General features: G+C 41.6%; 1 protein-coding gene across 2 annotated transcripts in view; it reads left to right on the forward strand.

Annotated features, from left to right (window-relative positions):
- The first annotated feature begins 491 nt into the window (after nt 1–491).
- Nucleotides 492–26,416, forward strand: part of rttn (rotatin) — a 255,709-nt gene continuing 229,784 nt past the window's right edge. For both annotated transcript variants that reach the window (XM_059971494.1, XM_059971501.1), the window contains exons 1-4: nt 492–778; nt 9,049–9,236; nt 18,192–18,387; nt 19,689–19,796. In XM_059971494.1, coding sequence (XP_059827477.1) covers nt 748–778; nt 9,049–9,236; nt 18,192–18,387; nt 19,689–19,796 — 523 coding nt within the window. In that variant the 5' untranslated portion in view covers nt 492–747. The remainder of the gene's footprint in view (nt 779–9,048; nt 9,237–18,191; nt 18,388–19,688; nt 19,797–26,416) is intronic.

The raw sequence follows: 26,416 nt of genomic DNA on the forward strand, positions 1-26,416 counted from the left end.
CTGTTTTTACCCGGCACACAATGTATGTAGTGAAACTAAATCTTTTCACAGTTTCAACTTAAGAAAAGCTTTATGCGCTGCTGAATTTCCCGAGCTTTTTGTAAAACAGGGCATCCTAAGTAAGCAGCACTATGAGCCCCCCCCCCCCCCCCCCCCCCCCAGAGCTGCAGCAACTTGCCTCTGCACCAACTTCACAATTCCGGTAATCATGATCAGCCCCGCATTTTGCACATCGCGATGTCCCCCACAAGAAGCAGCATTATGTCCCACTCGCTAGCATTTAAAACACCGCAATGGTGGAGGGTCACACACTCTGACTGAGTAACTATTACAGTCTATGTAGACTCCTGAATTTCCCACCACAGATGGTGCAAACAGAAAAACCCCGTAGCTCTCACCAACGACGACTACAAGGTCCAGCACACCCTGCGAGCCGACGCATGCGCATTCCCATCGACCACCCTCCCGCCCTCTCGCCCGCCGTGCGTCCCGGAGACCCCTGGGAGTTTAGTCTAAAACATCTCGGAACAAAGTTGTCAAGTGTCGTCAGCAGAGACAGTGACGTTAGTGGTCGATGCTTTTTCGCCCGAGAGTTTGCAGGAAGTCGCTATTTGCCGTGGCGCGCTAAGTGATCGTTTTGAAGTTGACAACTGTCGGTCTGGAACGGTGCTGGGCGTCTCTGCTTCACCCGGACCACAACCGGAGATGGACCGGCGCCACCGTTGAATCGTCCTTTGGGTCTTGGACATGGAGCTGACGGTGCTCATCTCTAAACTAGGTAGGCAGAGCCAGCGGTCGTCGGCGGCCTCGAACGGACGCTGAGTCTCTTACCCGTCCCTGTCCCTGGTCAGTGCAGGGAGTGTACCGGTAATGTATTCCCATCTGGATTAGTATTGGGCGTGTTCCGATGATGGGTCTCCCTTAAAACGCATTCTGTAGGGCAAATCCTGCTCTGGGATCTCTTAGAATGTTACAAAACCGTTTGTGGTGGATCAGTACAGAGTGTGCTCTAATGAAGTACACGCCGTCATAGGATAGTGCAAAGTGCCTCTGCGTGATGTACAGATTCCCAGATCAGTGTCGAATGTGTTCCTGTAGAATTTGACAAGTTAACGCGCTCTGTTGCTGTGTAGTAGAAGCCTTGGTTGAGTGTAGAGTCCGTCTCTATGTGATAAAGTGTGTTGCGTTGATGGAGAATCGGTGTCTGTATGACAGGGTGTGCGAAAAATTTAAACCTGTTGCAAGTATTTTGAGTTTGGTTCACCTATTAACTCTTCTGAGGTGCTGCGCATTGGGAATATTGACCCATTATTATTTCCAAATTTTCAAGATTAGAGAAAGTTGATACAGATTTTGCAAACTAAATTCAGTTAAATTAAAAGTATGTATTCTGCCTTTTTAAACTTTCTATTGGAATATCGTGTGTCCCAGTTTAAGTTTCAAACTTGTTTATTGTCAGAGGCATATATATACACACAGGGTATAAATGCCGTCAGTTAGCTTTTTTGCAGCAGTTGCAGAGCAAGTTACGAACATGACAAACATAAGATCCAAATTCAGATTTATTTAACACATGTACATTGAAAGGTACAGTGCAATGTAATTTGTGTCAACAACCAACACACCTACAGATGTGCTGGGTGCAGCCAGCAAGTGTTTCTGTTGCCAGTGTAACATGCCCACCATCCTTGGCGGAATGGCACAGAACACTACAAAACAGAACATATCAAGCAACAAACCACAGCATAACTAGCCATGTTCCTCCCTCCCACCCCCCCCCCCCCCCCATACGCATGGGACAGTCCTCTAACCCAAGGACAGGCCTCCCTGCCTTCAGTCTTCAGTGGGCTCAGACGTGCAAACATTGGGCCTCCTGTTTCCTCAGCAAACTCACTGAGATTCACACAGGCTAAGTGCTTCGTCCATCGGGCCTCGACTTCTGATAGATAAATATTTTATGGATCACAAAGGAAATTACAGTGTCACAGTAGCACGGTGCAAGTGCACAGATATACAAATATTAGAATAGAAGTAAGAAAGGATAAAAAATAAGTTATGCCAGTCTTAAAGGGGGGGGGGGGTGGGGGGGGTGGAAGTGTCTATCTTGGTTGACTCATAGCCGAGGGTAAGAATGACCTCATATAGCGCTCTTTGGAGCAGCACAGTTGTCTTACTCTATTACTAAAAGCCCTCTTCTGTTCAGCCAAGGTGGTATGCGGGGGGGGGTGAGAAAATTGTCCAGAATTGCCGGGATTTTCCATAGGGTCTTTTGTTCTACCACAGCCTCCAGTGTGTCCAGTTTGACCCCGATATCAGAGCCAGCCTTTCTAATCAGTTTATTGAGCATCCATCTTTTGGTATTGACACCCCAGAATGACGACGAATGAAGATCAGAACTCCTGGCCTCAAACTTCAGACTCATTGATGATGAGACTGAACGAAGCTTCAAACTCCAGTCTCGTTAACTTTGTAGGGGGTCACTGGTCCTCATGCCCCTTGCTTGCATGGTACTCCGATCCTGGAGCCCGCTGACGATTCACTGACCTGGGATTGGGGTGGAACCACCAGACCTCATCCTTGCTGCTCTTTGTTAATTTAAGTCCATGTTAAGTTACCATAGGCTTAATATAAATTGTACAGTACATAAATTAAACAAAATCAAAATGACATTTGCAAGTGAAAGAAAAAAGGAACTAAAGTCTGAATTAGTGCTAAGGATTTGCAAGTCTGTTCAAGTACTTGATGGCATATCGAATAAGGTGTTGTTGAACCTTGAGGTCTGTGCCTTCAGGCTCCTGTGTCTCCAGCTAGACAGTAACATTGAAAAGCAGGCATGATCTGGGTGGTTGGAATCCTCACTGATGGATGTTGCCTTCCTAAGAAATGTTCTCTTGAGATATGAACTGACTGTACTCTCTGTAGCGTCTTGCATTTCTGTGCAATTGGATTTTCCATACCAGTCCATGATGTACCTGATCAGAATACTTCCACCATACATTTGTAAATGTTGTCAGAGTCTTTGATGTCATTCCAAATCTCCAGAAACTTCGAAGAAAGTAGAGATATTAGCATACTGCCTTCCCGTCTGCTGGGCTCAAAATAGATCCTCCAAGATGTTAATACTCAGGAGTTTGAGGCTGTTTCCTTTCCACCTTTGACTTTAATGAGGACTGGCGTGTGTTTGTCTAACTTCTCCTTCCTAATGTCCACACTAAGTTCCTTTATATTGTTGATGAATACAAGGCTATTGTTATGTTACCATTCAAGCTGTGAGGACTCTTGCAGATGTGTTATTCTCCCTCTGAAAGATGTAAAAGGCATTAAACTCATCAGTGAGATTGCATCGTTGCTGTTCGTGTTATTTGTGTTTCCCTTGTCGGAGTTCATGGGGTTTAAGTCCTGCTACAGTTGTTGCATATTCCTCTGTGTCTCCAGCTTATTCCAGAATTGCCTCTTTGCTCACGATAGTTTTCCAGAGGTTGTACCTGGATCTCAAGTAGGTCTTTTGATTACCATTTTCGATTGCCCCAGACCTAGCCCTCAGCAGACTCTGAAACTCATTGTTCTTTCACAGCTTTTGGCTGAGAAAGACCCTATCTGTTTTGTGGGCACACAGTTGTCCATGCTAGTCTTGATGAAATTGGTGACAACTATCCCAGATTTGTTCCGATCCATTGATGAAATCTTGAATATCATCCAATCCACCAACTGACAGCAATCCTTTATACACTCCTTCACGTCGCTTGACCGTACCTTTCCATTGAGGCTGGACCTTTCAGTCTGTCTGTACGCAGGACAGGGTGGTCAGATTTCCTGAAGTGTGGGCATGAGATGTCCTGATGACGTGCTGGTGTAGTTTGGCAGAGGCTTCTTCAAGCCAGCAATAATGAGAAAGGTGCTGGGGTGCAATGTTTTGTGCTTGGTAATTGTGGTACTCAATTCCTCCAGTGCCAGTTTGATGCCTGCTTGCGTGGCATAGGATGTATACTGGAATAAGGATGATGGTGGGGGAACTCCCTCAGCAGATAGTACAAACGATACCACTGCCACATGTTCCAGGTTGGGGGAGCAGAACTCCGATAGAACTGTTATGTCTGAGTACAGCATGAGTTAATCAATATTCAAATGCAGCTGCCTATGACTTAACCTGAAACCTCTGTCCAATCCATGCAGTGGTTCTGGGGCTAGAGAGCTGGGTGAGCTATGAAACAGTAAAGCTCAGTCCCTGTTGTCTCTCTGATATGAAATTTTGCCGGAAGTCCTCCCTGGTGCCACATTTTCTGACACAATAAAGGCATTCCTAATGCTTCCAGGTACTGAACTCGTCTTCTGGGTGGCCTGTTCCCGCAGAGACTTTCTTGTTTGTTTAGCTCTCCTAAGATACTAAAGCATTTAAATGGCTTAAAACATCATGCACTTCTGTAGTAATTGTGGCTGCAAATTTGAGTTTTTAAAGGTAAGAATGGGAATACTTAAGAGCAGGCTGCAAAATGTCACTGTGCTCTGGCAACCACCACATTACAGAATAGCTTACGTGAACTTGTTGATCTATAGTTATATCTTTTACTATTGGTGGCATTGCCACATTTCTTCCAAAAGGCAGATGCAATATGGAAATAAGTTTATGTGAGCTGTTTTTCTTTGATAAATTCAGTCTGAAGAATTTATAATGGTAGTAAATTGTTAGAAGCTGTGCAGATATTAATTATTTAGTATTTCTATAGTATACCTGATGAATTAGTGAATCCCTTTAGATTTCTGATATTTATTGCAATTGTTGCCTATTCTTTGTTTTCATTTTTACCAGTTTCTTGGTTTAATTTACCTTTTAAAAATTGCCAACTAATTAATAATGTATTTTCAAATTTGCTCTTGTATTTCTGCACTTTGTCCTGTTTGACTGAGCAGAGCATCAAACCCCATTGTTCAGGCTGATCTATCCAGGTTTGTTTGGAGTGTTTTTCTTTAATATCTGCTCTTGATACCATGTTGCCTTTGACAATGGCTTATTTACTCAAAATTCTGCATTGATGATTTCATCCTCCTTTGCAAACTTCTTGCTGCATAAACCTCAGCTCATCTAAAGCTCTGCTTTTTCTCGCTCAATCATCCACTGTTTCCTTTCCACAGCATCTCTAACCTTCAATGGTTATTTCCTTCCCTTTGTGGGAATTTGGGCAAGGAATTCAAACCTTTGATCCTTATCCACTGATCCCCATGCTACATACTACTTTTGAAATCTCATTCAGCCCTTCAGTGTTTTTCTGTTGTTCCTTGGTCCCTGTGCAATCCTTTTCTTTTCTGTGCGCAGGTCTTTAGCTAACTTTGCCAAACCCTCTAATACCTTTGCAACTACCTGCTTTCAAGAACCTCCTCAAAGTTAGTTAGTTAACTGACTTTTGAGATCTCAAAAATGATAGACCTTCCCCCTCCCCCCCTACCCCCCGCAGAGCAAGTTGGTCTACCAAATTTAGTGTCCATATAAATGTAAATTGTTGACGTCTTTCTTGGTTCAAAAAAAGGTATCAGTCCAATAAGTCACATAGTTGTTGTTCTGAGGAAACAATGTGTGTGCTGAAAGGACCCATGTTGTATCATAAGCAGAACTTTAAATATTGATGATTACACAACCAAATTGGGATCTAAATAGGGAACTTGTGCTCCTAAATTACATTGTTCTCAACTTCAGAAATGCAAAGTGAGTAGTTTTCATTTAGAAGTAACACCCTGCCAAGCGTGATGATAGAGGGTTAGGGGTCGGTTAATAGCTAATACCACAGGGCATAATTTTAAGATGACTGGAGGAAATTATAGAAGGGGTGGGTGTCAGAGGAAGTTTTTTTTTACACACAGAGTGATGGGTGTATGGAACATGTGCTAGGAATGGTGATGGAGGCAGATACATTAAGGGTATTTAAAAAGAACGGGCAGATGGATGAAAGAAAAATGGAGGGATACGTGGGAGGGAAGGGTTAGATTGATCTTGGAGTAGGTTAGATGGTCAGCATGACATTTTGAGCTGAAGGGCTTTTGCTGTGCTGTACTGTTCTTTACTCTAACCCAAATGCTAACAGATCTCTACCCAAAACAAAAAATTTGTTGGGGTTAATCTTTTCTTATAAAATCCATTAATGGTGTGATTGCTAAGTATTGCTGGTTGACTGGATTGTTAGATTCTGCTTGCACTCACCTGGCCCAAATATCAGGAGCTTAATCCTCTGTACCACGAGTTCACCGGCAATGCCTCAGCAATGAGTAACATTGATCACCCTGCCTGTAGCATTATCCTGAAGCCCTGAACTCCAGAATACCCTCGACATGAAGCATGTCTCTCAAGTAGATCTCCATATGTCAAAGTTCTGAAGCAGTTTCATGCTAAGTACAAGTGATTCTGCAGATGCTGGAAATATCGAGCAATGCACACAAAATGTTGTACTCCCCCACCCCCCCCCCCCCCACCACCTTATTTTAGTTTTGCCCCATCTTTCCAGTCCTGATGAAGATACTAGGCCTGAAATGTCGACTGTTTATTACTTTCTATAGGTGCTGCCTGACCTGCTGAGTTCCTCCTGCATCTTTGTGTGTGTGTGTGTGTGTGTTGCTCTAGCAGGTTAATGGTCTTTGTCTTTGACAATGCCATTACAAGGTAAAATTAAATATTACTAATTTCAAATGCCTTAAATTGAAAACATCATTAAAGCATATTAAAGACTAACAACCCATTGAAACATTTATAGTAAATTGGTATTGTAATTAACTTTCTTCCGCATGTCCATGAATTCTATATAAGCGATCGAGTGCTAGCCCTGACATGCCGTGTGATTTAAGAGGACAATTTGTAATGTAATTAGTTTTATTTATTTGGCGATACAGCGCAGTCCAGGCCCTTCTGGCCCAATGAGCCGTACTGCCCAGCAACCCACCTATTTAACCCTAGGCTAACCACAGGACAATTTACAACGAGCAATTAACCTGCTAACTGATTCGTCTTTTGACTGCGGGAGGAAACCATTGCACCCCTAGGAAACTCACGCCTTCATGGGGAGAACATACAAACTCCTTACAGACAGCGTTGGAGTTAAACTCCAAACTCTGGAACACCCTGAACTATAATAGTGTTACACTAACTGCTCTGGTGCCCATAATGTAGAAGAGTACTAATATATTGCTGGATAGTTGCTGCTACACTAGTTACATAGCGAGACTCTACATGAAATCCATGAATTGTACTCAATGATCTTATAAACCAGCACTCGGCACCATGACATTACAACTAAATAGAGTATTCTGTTGAGGCAAGCTATTATTCATATCTGATTTTTTATTGTACATTTATTGATCAGCATTTTGATGCAGATATCCACTTCTAAATTTTTGCAGCATGATTTAGAAACAGAATGATTCTGGCTGCAAGTTCTGACAGATGAGCAATGAGCATAAGGACAAATCAGTATGAGTGAGGATGCTTTTGTCTATCACACAGTCACAGGCTGATTGTGCCTATAAATAATGACAAGTATTAAATCATTCACCTTTACTTTGTGACATGGTAGTGTCACGGTTAGCGTAACCCTTTAACAGTGCCAGAGACCTGGATTCATTTCCCACCACTGGCGATGAAGTGTTAGTACCATACATTCTTCCTGTGATTATGTAGATTTCCTCTGGGTACTCTGGTTTCCTCCCACATTCAAAGTATGTACAGGTTGATCGGTTAATAAGTCACATGAGTGTAATTGGGCATTGTGGGCTTTTTGGGCCAGAAGGGCCTAATGTGAATGTTTCACGAATTAAGATTCAGAGAACTCCTCTATTCCCCGCTGTACTTTCAGAATCTGGAAATGACATTGCATGTGCGTTTTCCTGTCAAGATAAGTGATGTTACATATTCCTTGAGCTATTTTGTGCCACATAATATTGTTGGTTCAGTTCCAGAATCAATGGAAGTGAGGGGTACTAGCTCTCACGTATACCTGAATTTGGGGTTGTATTTTCTCTGCGGAGTGCAAAAGTGAAGGAGGATACACAACTCTCCATTGGTTGTATTACTGCAATTTGAAAGGAGACTAACTAGCTCAGTTATTATCCACCTTAAGTGTGGAAATCTAGACGCAAATTACAAACTGGATCTTGGTTTTACTCTAAAATACAAGAGATTCTTCAGATGCTTAGAATCTTGAATTAACCCATGCGAAATGCTGGGGAACTCAGCAGGTCAGGCAGCATTTATTGAGAGGCATAAACTGGTGACACTTCGACTGGAAAGGAAGGGGGCAGAGTCAGAATAAGAAGTTGAGCCAGCAGGCGATGGATAAAATCAGGTGAGGGGAAGGGTGGATGGGGTGGGGAAGTAAGAAGCTGAGAGATGCTAGATGGAAGAGATAAGAGACTGAAGATGAAGGAATCTGATAGGAGAGGACAGTGGACCACGGAAGAAAGGGATAGAGGTGGGGAAACCAGAAGGAGGTGAGTAGAAAAAGCAGGAGTAAAAAGGAATGGAAAAAGAGAGAAGAGGGTGGGATGATAAATCACCAGAGGTTAGAGAAATTGATGTTCATGCCAGCAGGTTGGAGGCTACCCAAATGGAATATGAATTTGGCCTCATCATGTCAGAATAGAAATGAGAAGTCAAATTGAAATGGATGGCCAGCGGGAGATCAACGTTTGTGGCAGATAGAGAAAAGGTGTTCGATGAAGTGGTTCTTCAATCTGCATTGCATCTTATTGATGATGAGTACGACACATTGGAAGCACCGGATGCAATCAATGACCCTGACAGATTCACAGGTCAACGGTCAACTGTCACCTTACCTGTAAGGGCTGTTTGGGGCCCTGAATGGAGGTGAGGGAGGAGACATAGAAGTAGGTATTAGTACTTGTCACTCTTGTAGGGTAAGTGCCAGGATGGAGATCAGTGGGGAGGGTCAATGGAGCCATGTGGAGAGTGATCCCTACGAAAAGTGGAAGAGGGAAGGATAGAAGTATTTGGTGGTGGGGTAGTGTTTGAGATGCTGGAAGTACAGAAAATGACATGCTTTTTATTTTTAGGTCACCAGTTGGTGGAAATCAGAGTTCGAGCTCTGAAGAATATTTTGAGCAAAATTGATCATGGATTGATTTCCATTTTTGACTTGACGCAAGAAAAGAGGCTGTTTATTCGACTTTTCGAATGGTTCAACTTCCCGACTGTTCCGATGCAAGGAGAAGTGCTGAAGCTATGTGGTCAACTTGTAAAGGTAAGTTATTTGTGGGAGAGGAATCATTGAAGAATTACTTAGACATTGGGTATATTTTAAGCGTATTGAAGAATAATGAGGCAAAAAAGGACCCTGTCAATGTGTTTAGTACTGAGCTTGCAAATGGTGAGTTTGGTAAGCTTGGTGGTCCCAGAATGAGCATATGTCCCAGAATTCCTGCTTGTTTTTCTGGTTTTTACATCATAAAAGGACCCTGTCAATGTGTTTAGTACTGAGCTTGCAAATGGTGAGTTTGGTAAGCTTGGTGGTCCCAGAATGAGCATATGTCCCAGAATTCCTGCTTGTTTTTCTGGTTTTTACATCATATTGAACTGCAGTTAAAGCTGATTATTTTCCATTTATTATAAATATTCTGATGAGTACACATGCATTATCAGTAAAGATGCACTATAAACTCAGTGGTCACTTTATTAAGTATACCTGTACACTTGCTGATTAATCCAAATATCTAATCAGCCGATCATCTGGCAACAACTCAGTGCACAAAAGCATGCAGACACGGTCAAGTGGTTCAGTTGTTGTTCTGACCAAACATCAGGACGGGGAAGAAATGTGATCTAAGTGACTTTGACCAGGGAATGATTGTTGTTGCCAGTTGGGCTGACTATCTCAAACTGCTGATCTCATCGGATTTTCATGCACAACAGTCTCCAGAGTTTACAGAAAATGGTGCAAACAAAAAGCCAAAAAAAAAATCCAGTGAGTGGCAGTTCTGTGGGCAAGACCTCCTTGTTAATGAGAGAGGTCAGAGGCGAATAGCCGGACTGGTTCAAGCTGATAGGAAGGTAACAGTAACTCAAATAACCAGGCATTACAACTGTGGTGTATGGAAGAGCATCTCAGAAAGCACAGCTTGTTGATCCTTAAAGTGGATGGGCTACAGCAGCAGAATTCCACAAACAGAAACTAAGTGGCCACTTCAATAAGTACAGGAGGTACCTAGTGAAGTGGCCACTGAGTGTATATCAGAAATGTAATGTTTGGACATGTATTTTTATATCAAATAGTGTTTGCTCACCTCCAGCCTGAATCCGTTTCATTATTTGTCATTTCTTCCTAATATGAACTCAGCAATAGGTAAAACCATAACTGGTGCTTACAGACCTTTTTTTAATTGAGTGTTATGCTAAAGTGTGAGTTTTTGCCATGTGGCCAAGTGGTTAAGGCATTGGCCTAGTGATCTGAAGGTCACTGGTTCGAGCCTCAACTGAGGCAGTGTGTCATGTCCTTGAGCAAGGCCCTTAACCAAACATTGCTCTGTGATGATACCGGTGCCAAGCTGTATCGGCCCTTGCTCTTCCCTTGGACAACATCGGTGGCGTGGAGAGAGGAGACTTGCAGCATGGGCAACTGTTGGTCTCCCATACAACCCTGCGTAGGCCTGCGCCCTGGAAACTTTCCAAGGTGCAAATCCATGGTCTCTTGAGACTAACAGATGCCTATTTCCATTAGGATGCCCTGTTTTGTAAAAGGCTTGGGGAAGTCGAAAGGTGAAGTTAGCACATAATATTTTTCTTATGTTGAAGCTGTGAAAACATTTGGTTTCACTACATCTATTGTGTGTCGGGTAAAAACAGACACTTACAGGGATTCGGATGGAGCCTGATCATGGAGTGAGGGGTAGCAGGGGAGGTGAAGTCTATCGTGGGGTATTGATTCTTTAAAAATAGATTTTCTTGCATTTTCTATTTGTTGTGGTTAATGGAAGAGATCTGATAGACTCGGGATCGTGGTGGATGCTGCATCAAAGTATTTGGGTTTAGTGGGAATTACTGCAGAACAGGTATATGAAGTACTTCGGTGAGAAAATTTGTGGAATGATAGTAGAGGGAATGGACTAGTGATAGAAGGTGATTGTACACAGGGTGCTTATCCGACCAACTTACAGTTCTTCGTTGGAATGCGAAGAGTTTGTTAGCCAACAGACAGGAATTTAAAGCGTATGTTTTAAGTTTTGGTGTTCCTTCGGTGTACAAGAAACTTGGTTGCGATCACATTTATTGTTAAAGATTCCGGGTTATAAATTTGTGAGTTATGATAGATGTACAGAATGCAGGAAGAGGCTGTGCTACTTCTGTGAAGGGGGATTTATTGTACAGAATGTTGCCTTCTTCAGAGAAAACTGAATTGTTATATCCACAGGGTGGAATCAAAATTGTGAACTTTTATAATCGTGATCGGGAAGGGTTGGGAAGAATGTTGGGAAATTATTCTGGTAAAAATATTTTTTATGGTGATTTTAATGCACATTATAAGGCAATGAGACTACAGATGCTATTAGGGCAGTAGTAGCGGAGTTTTTGGAAGAATATGATCTAATTTGTTTAAATGATGGAAGAAAGGCATGGGTAGGGGATGTTGCTAAAGGTGAGTGTTCTTGTCTGGATTTGACCACTTGCTGGACTTAGTAGTTGGGTTGTAACGACTGATTACGTGGGATCATGTCCCACTCCTGTGTATTGTCGGGTAATCCCTACAAGGTTCATTATCAGAACGTAAACACGAGGAAATCTGCAGATGCTGGAAATTCAAGCTACACACACAAAATGCTGCCTGGCCTGCTGTGTTCCACCCGCATTTTGTGTGTGTTGCTTCGCTATCAGTATTTGAGATCTGCTGCTAAATGGACAAATTGGGGAAGATTTTCCATTGAGTGTGAGAAATCATTTGATCAGTTGTCTCTAGGTGATAACATAGAAGAAGAGTATCAGAGTATAATTTCTGGTTTGTGTGGGGCAGCCCTTCAAGCCATTCCTTTGGTGTCTTGGTGGACACAGGAATGTAGAGACGCTATGAAGAGACCAGAGATGGGCTTTTTGATTTTGCGTTTTGAAACGTAGGTTAACGCAGGAAGCCTTGCTGAGCTTTCAGAAGAAAAGAGCGATAGCAGGGAGAGTTATGAATGCTAAAAGGGCCGCTTGGAGGGAGGGGGGGAACTGAACTGACAGTGGTGTGGAGAATGCTGAATAAAATGAGTGATGTCAGAGGATATCACCAGATTCCAGCATTAGCGGAAAATGGAAATTCAGCTACAGTGGACAAGAAAGGGCAGAATGTCTGGGAAGCATATTTACAAAGATACATGGACTAGATGATTTGGGAGATGAGTATATTAGGATATGGCAGTATTTTGAAGGAGAATGGGAAGATTTGTGAGAAAAGACATGTTTGAAAGTGCCATGAATGATGGTTTTATGTTGGCTGAACTGAAATTTGTAAGTACTACAGCCCCAGGACAGGATATACTCAGCTATCATAAGCTCCAGCATCTGCTGAGGCAGCCCTAAAGAAGTAGCTTGAGCTTTATAATAAGGTCTGGAAGCAAGGAATTCTCCTGGAAGACTGGAAAAAGGCTCTGGTGTTACCTACTGTAAAACCTGGGAAGGACTTGATGCTGCCAAATAGCTACAGGCCTGTAGCTCTCACCTCTTCACTATGTAACATAATGGAGAAAATGATAGTAATGAGGCTGATGTTTGTTTTGGAGAAGAGAGAATTACTTAGTCACTACCAGTGTGGGTTCCGTAAAAGGAGATCCACATTTGATGCCCTTGTAGTACTGGGAAATCATATTCAGAAAGCTTTTTCAGTAAAAGAATCAGTGGTTTAAGTGTTTCTCAACATAAAAAAGCTTACGATATTCTCTGAAGGGAAGGACTTTAGATGAAATTTGTATTGATGGGAGGTGTAACAACTGGGTTTTGGATTTTCTGTTTGACTGGTTACTTAGAGTGAGGGACGTGTAAAGAAATGTCATCAGAGTTTTTGGTGGATAATGGGACCCTCCACATTTCCTCCACTGAAAACTACCCCAGTGTAATGTCATTTATCCAGTGATTAATGATATTTTTGATGGTGTTGCACCAAGGTTTGTGGTGGCTTTGTATGCTGATGATAGGGCACTCTGTAAAAGGGCTTGTAATATTGCCTCACAAACAAGCAAAAATCTGCAGATGCTGGAAATCCAAGCAACACCCACAAAATGCCGGAGGAACTCAGCAGGCCAGCCGGTATCTATGGTTAAAAAGTACAGTTGATATTTCAGGACGAGACCCTTCGGCAAGGCGTAATATTGCCTCTGTGGTAATGTGTGTGCAAATGGTGTTATCAGCAATGGAAGAATGGTTTTTGAACTGGGGTTTTAAACATTTTGTTTTTAAGTCAAAATATATGCTTTTTCTTGGAAAATGGGTTGGATAATATTCACCTTACTCTGTATGGGGTGCTTGCTGTTTAGAGTTCCTGTGTTTGACTATTTGGGGTTATGGCTGGATGTGAGACTGACTTGGAGAACACACATGAAGTTTTTGGAGGATAAACATAAGCAGGTCATTAACTTTTTGTGATGTGTTGCCGAGTACGACTGAGTGACTTCTAGGGGTGTGCTATTGACAATTTATCATGCTTTAATGCACTCTTGTCTGGATTATGGTTGTATGATTTATGGGGAGACAGCTCGTTCAATTTTATATAGTTTGGATGTCCTACAGGCCAGGCACTTAGAATCTGTAGTCTAGCATTCTAGATCACACCAAGAGATACATTGAGGGTTTAACCAAGTGAGATGCCGCTTGGCTTGTGGAGAGAAGAATTTAGCCTTGCTTACTGGACTGCTGTGGTAGGGTGTGGAAACATCTCATTTGACATATTCAGTTTTAATGGATTGCTGGGAATATACTAACAGAATTGTTAAGTGTTTTTGGCAGATAATTATGGAACATATGCAGGAGTATGGTCTTAGGGATTTGTGGATTAGCCCAACAGCGGCCTGGTCAGCAATTCCACTTTGGAAATTTCCGGATATGGGAATAGATTTGTTGTTACTGGGGTATAGACAGGGTCTTGTGGGTGGTGAGAGCGTGTCTGGTTATCTAAAGCAGAAGTATTTTTCCTTTAGATGGTGATCTAATCTGTTGATGGAAGCGTACTACAATTTATATGTTCTCAAGAGTATGGGAATAGTAGTACAAATCTAGCTAGCTTGCCTTTTTATTACATCTTTCTTAACCTTAAGTTTATCAAGGCCAACAGATGTTTGTTATTTTCAATGCTGTATATAGAGAAATTCTAATTTTTACACCTGTTCCCTCCTATAGATAGTAATAGGACTAATGATTGAAGAAAATGTTTTAGTGATGTTGGCTAAATATATAAAATTATGAAGTGCAGCAGAAATAGGCTTTATAACACCTGAAGTCTCATGTTCTATGCAATAATTTCATGGTTGATCATGTGTCATTTTCCCTTTCTGGTCAGCTTCTTTTAACCTGATTCCTGTGGTATCCAAAGATCCCATTTTTTCTCAGCCTTGAGTGTGTTCAGAGGGCAAGCCCACTTGAAATAGAGAATTCCAAAGAAGAAGCAATGAGAGAAGGACATTCAAAATTCTGAGATGGATTGAGAAGGCGGATGATGAAACCATTTTCAGATATTTCAGCGTGAAGAAGTTATCCCTCGGGTCCCTTTCAAGTCTTTTTCCTGTCAGCTTAAACCTTTTCCCTCCATCTTTAGACTCCACTACCTGGGAAAGAGACTGACCGTTCATCCTATCCACTGCTTTTCCCTCCATCTTTAGACTCCACTACCTGGGAAAGAGACTGACCGTTCATCCTATCCACTGCTTTTCCCTCCATCTTTAGACTCCACTACCTGGGAAAGAGACTGACCATTCATCCTATCCACTGCTTTTCCCTCCATCTTTAGACTCCACTACCTGGGAAAGAGACTGACCGTTCATCCTATCCACTGCTTTTCCCTCCATCTTTAGGCTCCACTACCTGGGAAAGAGACTGACCGTTCATCCTATCCACTGCTTTTCCCTCCATCTTTAGACTCCACTACCTGGGAAAGAGACTGACCGTTCATCCTATCCACTGCTTTTCCCTCCATCTTTAGACTCCACTACCTGGGAAAGAGACTGACCATTCATCCTATCCACTGCTTTTCCCTCCATCTTTAGACTCCACTACCTGGGAAAGAGACTGACCGTTCATCCTATCCACTGCTTTTCCCTCCATCTTTAGGCTCCACTACCTGGGAAAGAGACTGACCGTTCATCCTATCCACTGCTTTTCCCTCCATCTTTAGACTCCACTACCTGGGAAAGAGATTGACCGTTCATCCTATCCACTGCTTTTCCCTCCATCTTTAGACTCCACTACCTGGGAAAGAGACTGACCGTTCATCCTATCCACTGCTTTTCCCTCCATCTTTAGGCTCCACTACCTGGGAAAGAGATTGACCGTTCATCCTATCCACTGCTTTTCCCTCCATCTTTAGACTCCACTACCTGGGAAAGAGACTGACCGTTCATCCTATCCACTGCTTTTCCCTCCATCTTTAGACTCCACTACCTGGGAAAGAGACTGACCGTTCATCCTATCCACTGCTTTTCCCTCCATCTTTAGACTCCACTACCTGGGAAAGAGACTGACCGTTCATCCTATCCACTGCTTTTCCCTCCATCTTTAGACTCCACTACCTGGGAAAGAGACTGACCGTTCATCCTATCCACTGCTTTTCCCTCCATCTTTAGACTCCACTATCTGGGAAAGAGACTGACCGTTCATCCTATCCACTGCTTTTATAGCTCTATGTAAGATGACCTATTTTGTGCGTGGGGTAAAAAGCCCTAGCCTATCCAGTCTCTGCTTTATAACTTGATATCTCTAGTCCCAGTAACATCTTTGTGTGAATTTTTTTTTCTGCACTCTTTCCTCCCTGTAATTTAACAACAATCTGAGTGCAATCTCATCATCATCTAGTGCAGTTGTAAGATGTCATTCCAATACTTGTACTCAGTGCTCTGACTGAGGAGGACAGGTGTGCCAAACACCACCTTTACCATGTTGTAAGTGAATTGTCATATGGTTGTAATTGGACAGTGCAGGCTTGTTGGGCTGGAAGGGCTTGTTACCATGCTGTAAATGCTATATTTGTACATTTCAGTTTATAAAAACAGGTTATAAATTGATCACTGTTGTTGCTGGGTCGAATAGCAGAGATGCTGTGAGTTTCTTCCATTTTAAATAGTTTATTTATTTTCCTGTCAACTGTATTGATCCAATTAAAACAGTTACTGGTTTTTATGGACCTATGGATGAAATGCAATGTACAAATGCATTCCCTGATTTTTTTGTTGAAGGAACCAAACCTTTAAGTGATAACTTGAAACAAATCCTTTCATTGTAGTGGTTCATTAATAAAATATTCCTTCACCTGGGAGTGCTGCTGTAATCTTTAGTTAATGTAGTGAGAATATTTTGAGGATTTGTTCCTTGTTCTTTCCTGATTCAGCAATGAGCAGGAGCCAGTACCAAAGGATGCACCATACACATATTAAAGGTTTTAGGAAAATACTTCATTGGAATTACCTAATGGATAAAAACACAAAAACTTGCTAAGAAACATAATAATACTTATCAATCATTAATAATGACAGAAGGAACCTCATCTGTCTGACAGACTTTTCTACAATTTTGCTCTTTCAGCCTCTTTGCATTGATCATGATACAGCTGAAGACAAGATTCCAACATGCACAAAGAAGTTGTCCCTTTTATACCTTTCAACCGTAGTATAACCCAAGTACTTTTCCATGGCATCAGGTTGTGCCTTCATATCTTCCATGACCTTCAACCTTGACACATAACTTAAAGGCTAAAATACTGTTACCTACTCTGAAAACAGTGATTGGTACTCCTGTTCATTCTCAAAATATTCCGACCTTCCATTGAGGCACCGTTTTCTCTTACAACCTCCATTTTGTGTTATACTTGTGCACATAACCAAGGAGGAGTCAAATATTAAGTCTTTCTTTACAGTTTAGAAAACAAACCTAAATATTTACTTCTGTTACGATCTTGTCAAATTCTCAGCAACATTTCTTTTTTAAACCTAAATGCCTTTGTAATAAAGTGTAAAATACAAATTGTCTTCCTATTTACTTGTTCACATGCAGATTGCTTCCTGTGCAAATACTCAAAATTTCTCCTGCACATCAATGTTTCTCACTGTTTAAAAGACAGTCTCTTTTCTTAATAACATGTATAACTTCCACAGTTTTCTACCTGCCACTTTTCTTTGCTCACCTGCTTAATGTGTTTATGTATTTTGCAGTCTTTACATCCTTCTCATGAACTACTTTTCCTTCTAGTTTGAATATTTTGCACCCTGTCATTTCATCAACCATTAGATGAACCAAGGAGTAGTTGAGGGAAGGAAGAATAAGACCTAAAAGACAGAAACATTTTTAAAAAACTGTAGTTGCTGCAAGTCTGAAATAAAAAAGCTCAAGACAGGCAGCATATGTGGAAAGAAAGACTGATCTAGGTATCCTGAAGGGGTATTCCCTTCTGCCGCCGGCTTGGGATGGCGAGTCTGTCGGGACCCTGGGGACTTGTAGAAATTTTGTGGTGATTTCTTTTGAACTTATAGTCCTTTAACATCTTTGGACTATTTTTACTGTGCCCATGGTCTGTTTTTTTTTATCAATTATGCTATTGTTTGCACTGATGTAACTATGTGGTTTTGTGCAGGTCTTGTAACTTTAGGTTTTGGTCTTGTTTTGTCTGGTGAATTTGGAGCTCCTTTCCGGGGAGCGTGCTAAGACGGTAGCGCGATATTAATACGCAGCAGCCTCTCCGGACTCTGGATTGGGGATTGCCAAACGTTATGTGGATTTTCTGCTGTAGTCTGTTTTGTCATATGCTTTTGTGATATCATTCTGGAGGAACCGTTGTCTCATTTTTTAACTGCATTGCATTTGTGGTTTCTAAATGACAATAAACCAAATCTGAATCTGATGAAATGTTTGTAAACTGAAACACTAACTCTAGTTTCTCTTTTCACGGATGCTGTCTGACTTGCTGAATGGATCTAAGAATAAAATCTACGTTGTTAATCTAACATGTACCTTTTGTGTTTCGGCTTTGAAGTATTCGTCAGTGGCTCAAATATTTCAAGAAATTGGAGCTTTGGAATTTCTAGCACAACTGCGACCCAATGTGGAGCCAAATATGCAGGTCTGCATTGATGAGATAATGGATGATCTGCTTAAACTGCCTGACACAATTGTGGATGCTGATCCAACTGTAGTCTATCAGTCACAGCCTTCAAAATCCTCTGACAAAGGTACTTTGTGTTGTTTATTATTAAGCTTATGACATCTAATAGTAAGAGTTGTATTGCATGTGTGTAAACACTTCATAGATTTTGAGTTCTCTGTATGTGGACAGATGTGCTGCATTTGCTTAGCATTCAAATTCAAGTTTAATTGTTATTCAACCATATATGAATACCCATGAGGTGTAAGTTCAAACAATACAAATTATGAACACTTAATAAATCCAGTATTAGTAGCTAGCTCCATGGAATTGCTAGATTATAATAAAAGACAATCTGGTTCAGCAATACTCTACAGAGAAAAATATGCATGCTTATGTGATCCCATAACCATCAATAAGGTTGATTCTTGAGCTGCTCTCTTGACATGACATCAGGTGCTATTCATTTTGGTTATTCGTGGGTGGTAAATGAATGTTCACCAAGCCACTGAAGTCTATATCAGAAAAGATGACTTATTAATGGAAGTCTATATGAGTCTCCTGATAGCACCTCTGACCAAAAGAATTGCATCAGTAAATTGAATTTTATTCTATTCTGTAGCACCTGTGACCTGAAGAATTGCATTGATAAGTCGAACTTTTTCTATGCTGTATTTAAAAAAAAATCTCTTAGATAGGCACGTGGATGATTGTAAAATGGGGGGTTAAGTGGGAGGGAAGAGTTATGTGGGAAGGTTAGAGTAGGTTAAAAGGTCAACACGACATTGTGAGCTGAAGGGTCTATACTGTGCTGTAATGTTCTATGTTTTAGACTGCAAGTAAAGAAAAGGAAATTTACTTTATACAAGAAAGTTATGGTAGTTAAACTTAGCAGACTGAAGCAAATTATCTCCTAAGAGAATGCTTTAGAAGAATAATAAACACAAGATTCTGCAGATGCAAGTCCAGAGCAACGCACACAAAATGCTGGAGGAACTCAGCAGGTCAGACAGCATCTATGGAGAGGAATAAATAGTCAACGTTTTGGGTCGAGACACTTCATCAGGTCCTTAGGAAGAGGTCGTGATTTCTAGACAAAATCTTTCCCTAGTTTATACATTTTTACCTCCATAATATATAGTCGTCGAGAAATTGGCCTCTTTAGGCACTTTTTGTTCATCAGGTCCTGATGAAGGATCTCGGCCCAAAATGTTGACTTCTTTTCCTCTCCATGACCTGCTGATTTCTTCCTACATTTTGTGTTATAATAGTGTTTTGGAAAATTTTGTAAATTTTATATATCCGATGAAATGTTCTGAGCTGTGGTTATGTGGTATTTCATTGAACAATTAAAATTTTAAATTCTTTAAAAAAAATATTCTTTTACAGTAGTGTCCAGTGTACCACCTGAAGAAGACACAACAGTTTTTGGTTACTTTCAGAGGCACAGCTGCAATCAAGTGGAACCAAACAATCAAGTGCCCCGGAAAGCAGTTGGTGAGATTTCAAGAATGTTATATGCTTGGATGCTTCCAGATATATTTTCTTTTCTTTATAAAATTTAAACCTTGTGAATTAAAACATAAGTATCTTCATGTACTTTTACTCTTTATTCAAATATAAAAAACATTATGCCATAAGGAAGATTTGGCAGTGTAGTGAGTTTGTGGTTTACTAAAAGTGACTAAGATATCAGTTGGGACAACTTAAAACTTGCATCAAGTTAGTACCAAGTATTTAATACATCAATGCAACCCCACTTTAAGAAGTTTTATGCAATTGAATGTATCTTACAGTCTTGCAAAACGTGTAGTTTATTTACTCTACAAACTCTTCTAAGTAGATCAAGAACTCCTTATTCTGCAGTGTTTTCCACTTTGATGTCTTACCTTTAAAGATTTCAGCTGAACATGCTATTGTGTCAGGAGAGAAGTGATACAATGTTTTCAGAATGCTGTTGTTACAAATGCTTTTTGTACATTAGTACTAGTTTACTTTCGGAAATATTTCAGAATAATTCCTTTTGGTGTCTTGCTGGCACAGAAAGCAAATAATTGGAGAGATTGGCTCATCTCATTTGGAGGCAGGTGGGACATTTGAACATTGTCTCCAGGTACTACTATTAGAGAGACTTGAAGTTGATTCCTTTCTGTGTGTTTCTCTGTCAGTTTGACTGGTCTTGGAATTATGTGAGATGTAAGGATGTTACATGTCTTCAATGAGGCTTGGAGGATATTATTCACACATTTTATTTCTGTCCTAGAAAAAGCATGTTTTGACAGAGGTAGGATCAGCATGCTTGTCTCAGGAGTCTCACGTTAGGATATGGTCTGCACATTGGAATTGTGCGGCTCCATCAGAGCTGTTGCTATGAGATTGTTAAGCGTAGGAGTGCACACTAGCGTAGGTGTGCCTGTGCCATGAGAGGATTTGAAGAATCAGCATCAGAAGTATTATCACTATCTTGTATGGTATGAAATTTGTTGCTTTGTGGCAACAGTACAGTGGTAAGACATAACATTACTATAAATTATGAAAGAAATAAATAGTACCAATAGAAGGAATACTGAGTTAAGAAATTTGATGACGAAGGGAAAGAAGCTGTTACTGAATCATTGAGTATGGGTTTTCAGGCACCGAACCTTCATCCCTGATGGTAGTAATGGGCAAAAGGATGGTGAGAGATTTTGATGGTGGATATTGCCATCTTGAAGATGTCCTTGATGATAGGAAGGGTTGTGCCTGTCATGGACGTGGCTGAGTCCACAACCCTGTGCAGCCTTTTGTAAACATGTGCATTAGAGCCGCTATACCAGGCTTCAATGCAACCAGTCAGACTGACTTCCACTGTAAATATGTAGAGATTTGCAAGATTTTGGTGACATCGCATTATCATCATTATGTGCCATGTCGTATGACGTAGGCAATCAGGGTCTCATGACCATGATTGTTTTTGGCATATTTTACTACAAAAAGGGTTTGCCATTGCTGCATTCTCGGCAGTGTCTTTACAACATGGGTGACCCCAGCCATTAGAATCAGAATCAGGTTTATTGCCACCGGCATGTGACGTGAAATTTGTCATCTTAGCAGCAACAGTTCAATTCAATACATAATCTAGCAGAGAGAGAAAAAAATAATAATTAGTAACATAAGACATAATAATAAGCAAATCAATTACGTATCGAATAGATTTTTAAAAATGTGCAAAAAACAGAAATACTGCATATTTAAAAAAAGTGAGGTAGTGCCCAAAGCTTCAATGTCCATTTAGGAATCGGATGGCAGAGGGGAAGAAGCTGTTCCTGAATCGCTGAGTGTGTGCCTTCAGGCTTCTGTACCTCCTGTACCACAATGAGAAAAGGGCATGCCTTGGGTGCTGGAGGTCCTTAATAATGGACGCTGCCTTTCTGAAACACCACTCCGTAAAGATGTCTTGGGTACTTTGTAGCCTAGTGCCCAAGATGGAGCTGACTAGATTTACAACGTTCTGCAGCTTCTTTCGGTCCTGTACAGTAGCCACTCCATACCAGACAGTGATGCAGCCTGTCAGAATGCTCTCCACAGTATAACTATAGAAGTTTCTGAGTGTATTTGTTGACATGACAAATCCCTTCAAACTCCTAGTAAAGTATAGATGCTGTCCTGCCTTCTTTATGACTACATCAAGAACCAGGTTAGATCCTCAGAGATCTTGATACCCAGGAACTTGAAGCTGCTCACTCTCTCCACTTCTGATCCCTTCATGAGGATTGGTATGTGTTTCTTCATCTTACCCTTCCTGAACTCCACAATTAGCTCTTTTGTCTTATTGATGTTGAGTGCCAGGTTGTTGCTGAGGCACCATTCCACTAGTTAGCATATCTCACTCCTGTATGCCCTCTCATCACCCCCTGAGATTCTATCAACAATGGCTATATTGTCAGCAAATTTATAGATGATATTTGGGCTATGCCTAGCCATACAGTCATGTGTATACAGAGAGTAGAGCAGTGGGCTAAGCACACACCCCTGAAGTGTGCCAGTGTTGATCATCAGTGAGGAGGATATGTTATCACTAATCCTCGCAGACAGTGGTCTTTTGGTTAGGAAGTTGAGGATCCAATTGCAGAGGGAGATACAGAGGTCCAGGTTCTGGACGTGGACATTTGTGTTGTCTAGGTGGTCTAAAGCCGTGTGGGGAGTCATTGAGATTACGTCTGCCGTTGACCTATTGTGGTGATAGGCAAATTGCAATGGGTCCAGGCAGGAGTTCAGTCTAGTCATGACCAACCTCTCAAAGCATTTCATCATTGTCGATGTGAGTGCTATAGGATGATAGTCATTCAGGCAGCCCGCATTATTCTTCTTAGGCACTGGTATAATTGTTGCCTTTTTGAAGCAAGTGGGAACTTCTGTCAGTATCTGTACTCTCAGAGATTGTCTGCCTGGCGTCAGTTGTCGTATAACCAGGTCTTGTGGTATGCAGCAGCTGCTGATATGACCATCCATCACCTGCTCCCATGGCTTCATGTGACCCGGATCTGGGGACTACGCAGGTGCTACACCGTGCCCAAGGGTGACCTGCAGACTTGTGCAGGGAAGAATCTCCTTTCATAACCCTTGGTACAGACCTATCTCTGCCCCATCACCCAGGTGATATAGCAAACCTCCTCAAAATCCTACTGATGTAGAGCTACTGGCATGACTTCTTCATGATTCTGTGAATACTTCCGTGGAGCCTTTAAAAGGGCGAACTCGTAGCGGAGCAGCTCGGTGGATATGTTTAAATATTCCCGTTTCAGCCTGCTGTAGCTGAGAATCACAACTGCATCCAAGGTCTGTACAGTTAATAAAGATATTTTAATGCAGTTGAACAATCCATCTCTGCTTAAAACCAATGGAAATAATGCTGACTGTGGGCGTAAGATCCTCGCTAGGAGGACTCCTTGACAAAAACGTGGCTTTTGCTCAGGGCTACAAGTGCGTTTTAAAAAAAAAATTACTAGGTTTTTGACTACTATTACCGACTATCTTGCTAGCAAATGCACAGTCTCTGGTAAATAAAATTGACGATCTCAGAGCTAGGGTGCTGATTTAGAGAGACATTAGGGGACAGTGTGCGTCCTGTGCTTCATGGAATCCTGGTTAATACCTTCCGTATTGGATGCAGGCATTCACATTGAAGGGTTTACTGTCAGGATAGGGCTGTCAAGTCTCTCAAAAGCAGACGTAGAGGTGTGTGCCTCATGACAATTCCTCTTGGTGCATAAATGTCCAGTGATGTCTCAATTCTGCTCACCAGACCTGGAATATCTTGCAGTTAAATGCTGTCCATTTTACCTGCTGCAGGAGATTTCTGCCAAGATTTTGGTAGCAGTGTACATTCCACCTCAGGCCAATGGCAAACAGACTTTGGATGATCTGAGCAGTGTGATCAACATGCATGGAACAGCATTCCCTGACACCTTCACCATCATTTTGGGAGATCTTAGCCAGACTAGCTTGAAAAAGTCACCAAGCAATTATCACCAACAAATCACTTGCAGTACCTAGGGAAACAACACACTGGACCACTGTGCGTACCATGCTATTCCACACCCACACTTTGGAAAGTTTAATCACCTGGCTGTACTTTTACTCCCTGAGTATAGGCAAACACTGAAGACTGCAACCCAGTATGGACAAGGGAAGCACAGGAGCACTTACAGGACTGCTTTGAATTGGTGGACTGGACTACATTTAGGGATTCATGTTCAAATCTGGATGAGCATGTTGTAGTTGTTACTGACTTCATTAAAACTTGCGTGGATGAGTGTGTGCCTACGAGCACTTGCTATACGTTTCGAAACCAAAAGCCATGGATGAATCAGAAGATTCTTTGTCTGCAGAGGGTTGAATCTGTGGCTTTTTGGTCTGGCGCCCTGGCCTGTCCAAGAAAATCAGGTATGACTTGCAGAGGGCTATTTCAGAAGCGAAGAAACGATTCTGAGCAAGGTTAGAAGCAACATCAGATGCACGTCAGCTCTGGCAAGGTTTACAGGACATTGCTTCCTACAAAGCAAAACCTGATAGCATAAATGGCTGTGATGCTTCACTACGAGATGAGCTCCGTGCCTTTTATGCCCACTTTGAAAGGAAGAGTATAACTACAGAGATGAAGATCCCTACTGCACTCTGTTTCAGAGGCCGATGTCAGATCTCTTTCAGGAGGGTGAATCTTTGCAAGTTAGCAGGCCCCTATAGAGTAACTAGTAATGCTGTGGAAACTTGTTCCAACCAGCTGGCGGGTGTATTGAAGGACATTTTCAACCTCTTATTGCTATGGTTGGAAGTTCCCACCAGTTTGAAACAATTATACCAGTATCCAAGAAGAGTAGTGTGAGCTGCCTTAATGACTACTGTTCTGTAGCACTCACATCTATGGTGATGAAACACATTGAGAGGTTGGTTATGACTAGACTGAACTCCTGCCTTAGGAAGGACCTGGACCCATTGCAATTTACCTATCGCCATAATAGGTCTACGGCAGATGCGATTTCAGTGTTTCTTCACACGGCTTTAGACCACCTGGACTATACAAACACCTAAGTTAGAATGCTGTTCCTTAACTGTAGCACAGTGTTTAACAAAATCATTCCCACAGTCCTGATCTAAAAATAATGAATCCTGGGCCTCTGTACCTCCCTCTGCAATTGGATCCTTGACTTTCTAACCAGAAGACCACAATATGTGTAGATTGGTATTACCTCTTCCTCGCTGACAATCAACATTGGCACACCTCAGGGATATGTGCCTAGCCCACTGCTCTACTTAATCTATACCCTTGACTGTGTGGCTAGGCATAGCTCAAATACCATCTATAAATTTGCTGATGATACGATTGATAGCAGAATCTCAGGTGGAGATGAGAGTGCATGCAGAGTGAGATATACCTGCTAGTTGAGTGGTGTCATAGCAATAACCTTGGACTCAATGTCAATAAGACCAGAGAGCTGACTGTGAACTTCAGAAAGGGTAGGACGAGGGATCAGAAGTGGAGAGAGTGCGTAATTTCAAGTTCCTGGGTGTCAAGATATCTGAGGATCTAACCTGATCCCAACATTATCAATGTGGCTATAAAGAAGGCAAGACAGTGGCTATATTTCATCAGGAGTTTAAGGAGATTTGGTTTGTCACCTAAGGTAGTCAAACTTCTACAGATGTATTGTGGAGAGCATTCTGACAGACAACATCACTGTTCGTTATGGGGGGTGGGGGGTAGTCTACTGCACAGGACTGAAGGAAGCTACAAAAATTATAAAATTAGCTCCAACTTGGGTACTAGCCTCTGTAGGATCCAAGACATTTTTAAGAAGTGGTGCCTCACAAAGGTGGCATCCATCATTAAGGCCTCCCATTATTCAGGACATGGCCCCTTCTCATAGTTACTGTCAGGATAGAGGCACAGAAGCTTCAAAGCACACACTCAGTGATTCAGGAACAGTTTCTTCCCCTCTGCCATCCGATTCCCAAGTCGACCTTGAACCCATGAACACTACCTCACTTATATTATTTCTGTTTTTGCACTATTTTTTAAATTAACTGTTCAAGTACAAATATATACTTTAAGTTACTTATTTGTTTTTTTTAATATATTATGTATTGCATTGTACTGCTACTGCCAAGTTAAGAATTTCATGACATATGCCGGTGATATTAAACCTGATTCTGATTGCATCTATGTGTTGATCTCAGGATTGAACCTCGGAGATGTTAACAAGCAGGAACTTGAGGCTGTTCATCCTTTCCATTGTTGGCCCTTCAGTGAGAACCAGTGGGCTTTCTCCTGACATCCCCTTCCTAAAGTCAAAAATCAATTCCTTGGTCTTGCTGATGTTGAGTGTGAGTTTGTAGTTGGGATACCACTCAACCAGCCAATTTGCCTCATTCCTGTGTTACATATTCAGGCAACAATAAGGCAAGGGTTTTTTTTTATAACAAACAACACGTTTATTAAACACAGAAAACAAACCCCCCCAAAAGTAAACAAACACTAACGTAACCGGAAATCAACTGCAGTGCGGCAGCTCAAACAGTTCTTAAAGCGATATTGCAAAAACAGTTCTTTAAAGCGGTATTGCCAAAAGTTCGATATG

Source organism: Hypanus sabinus, chromosome 1 (genome assembly GCF_030144855.1).
Source record: "Hypanus sabinus isolate sHypSab1 chromosome 1, sHypSab1.hap1, whole genome shotgun sequence".
Taxonomy (NCBI): domain Eukaryota; kingdom Metazoa; phylum Chordata; class Chondrichthyes; order Myliobatiformes; family Dasyatidae; genus Hypanus; species Hypanus sabinus.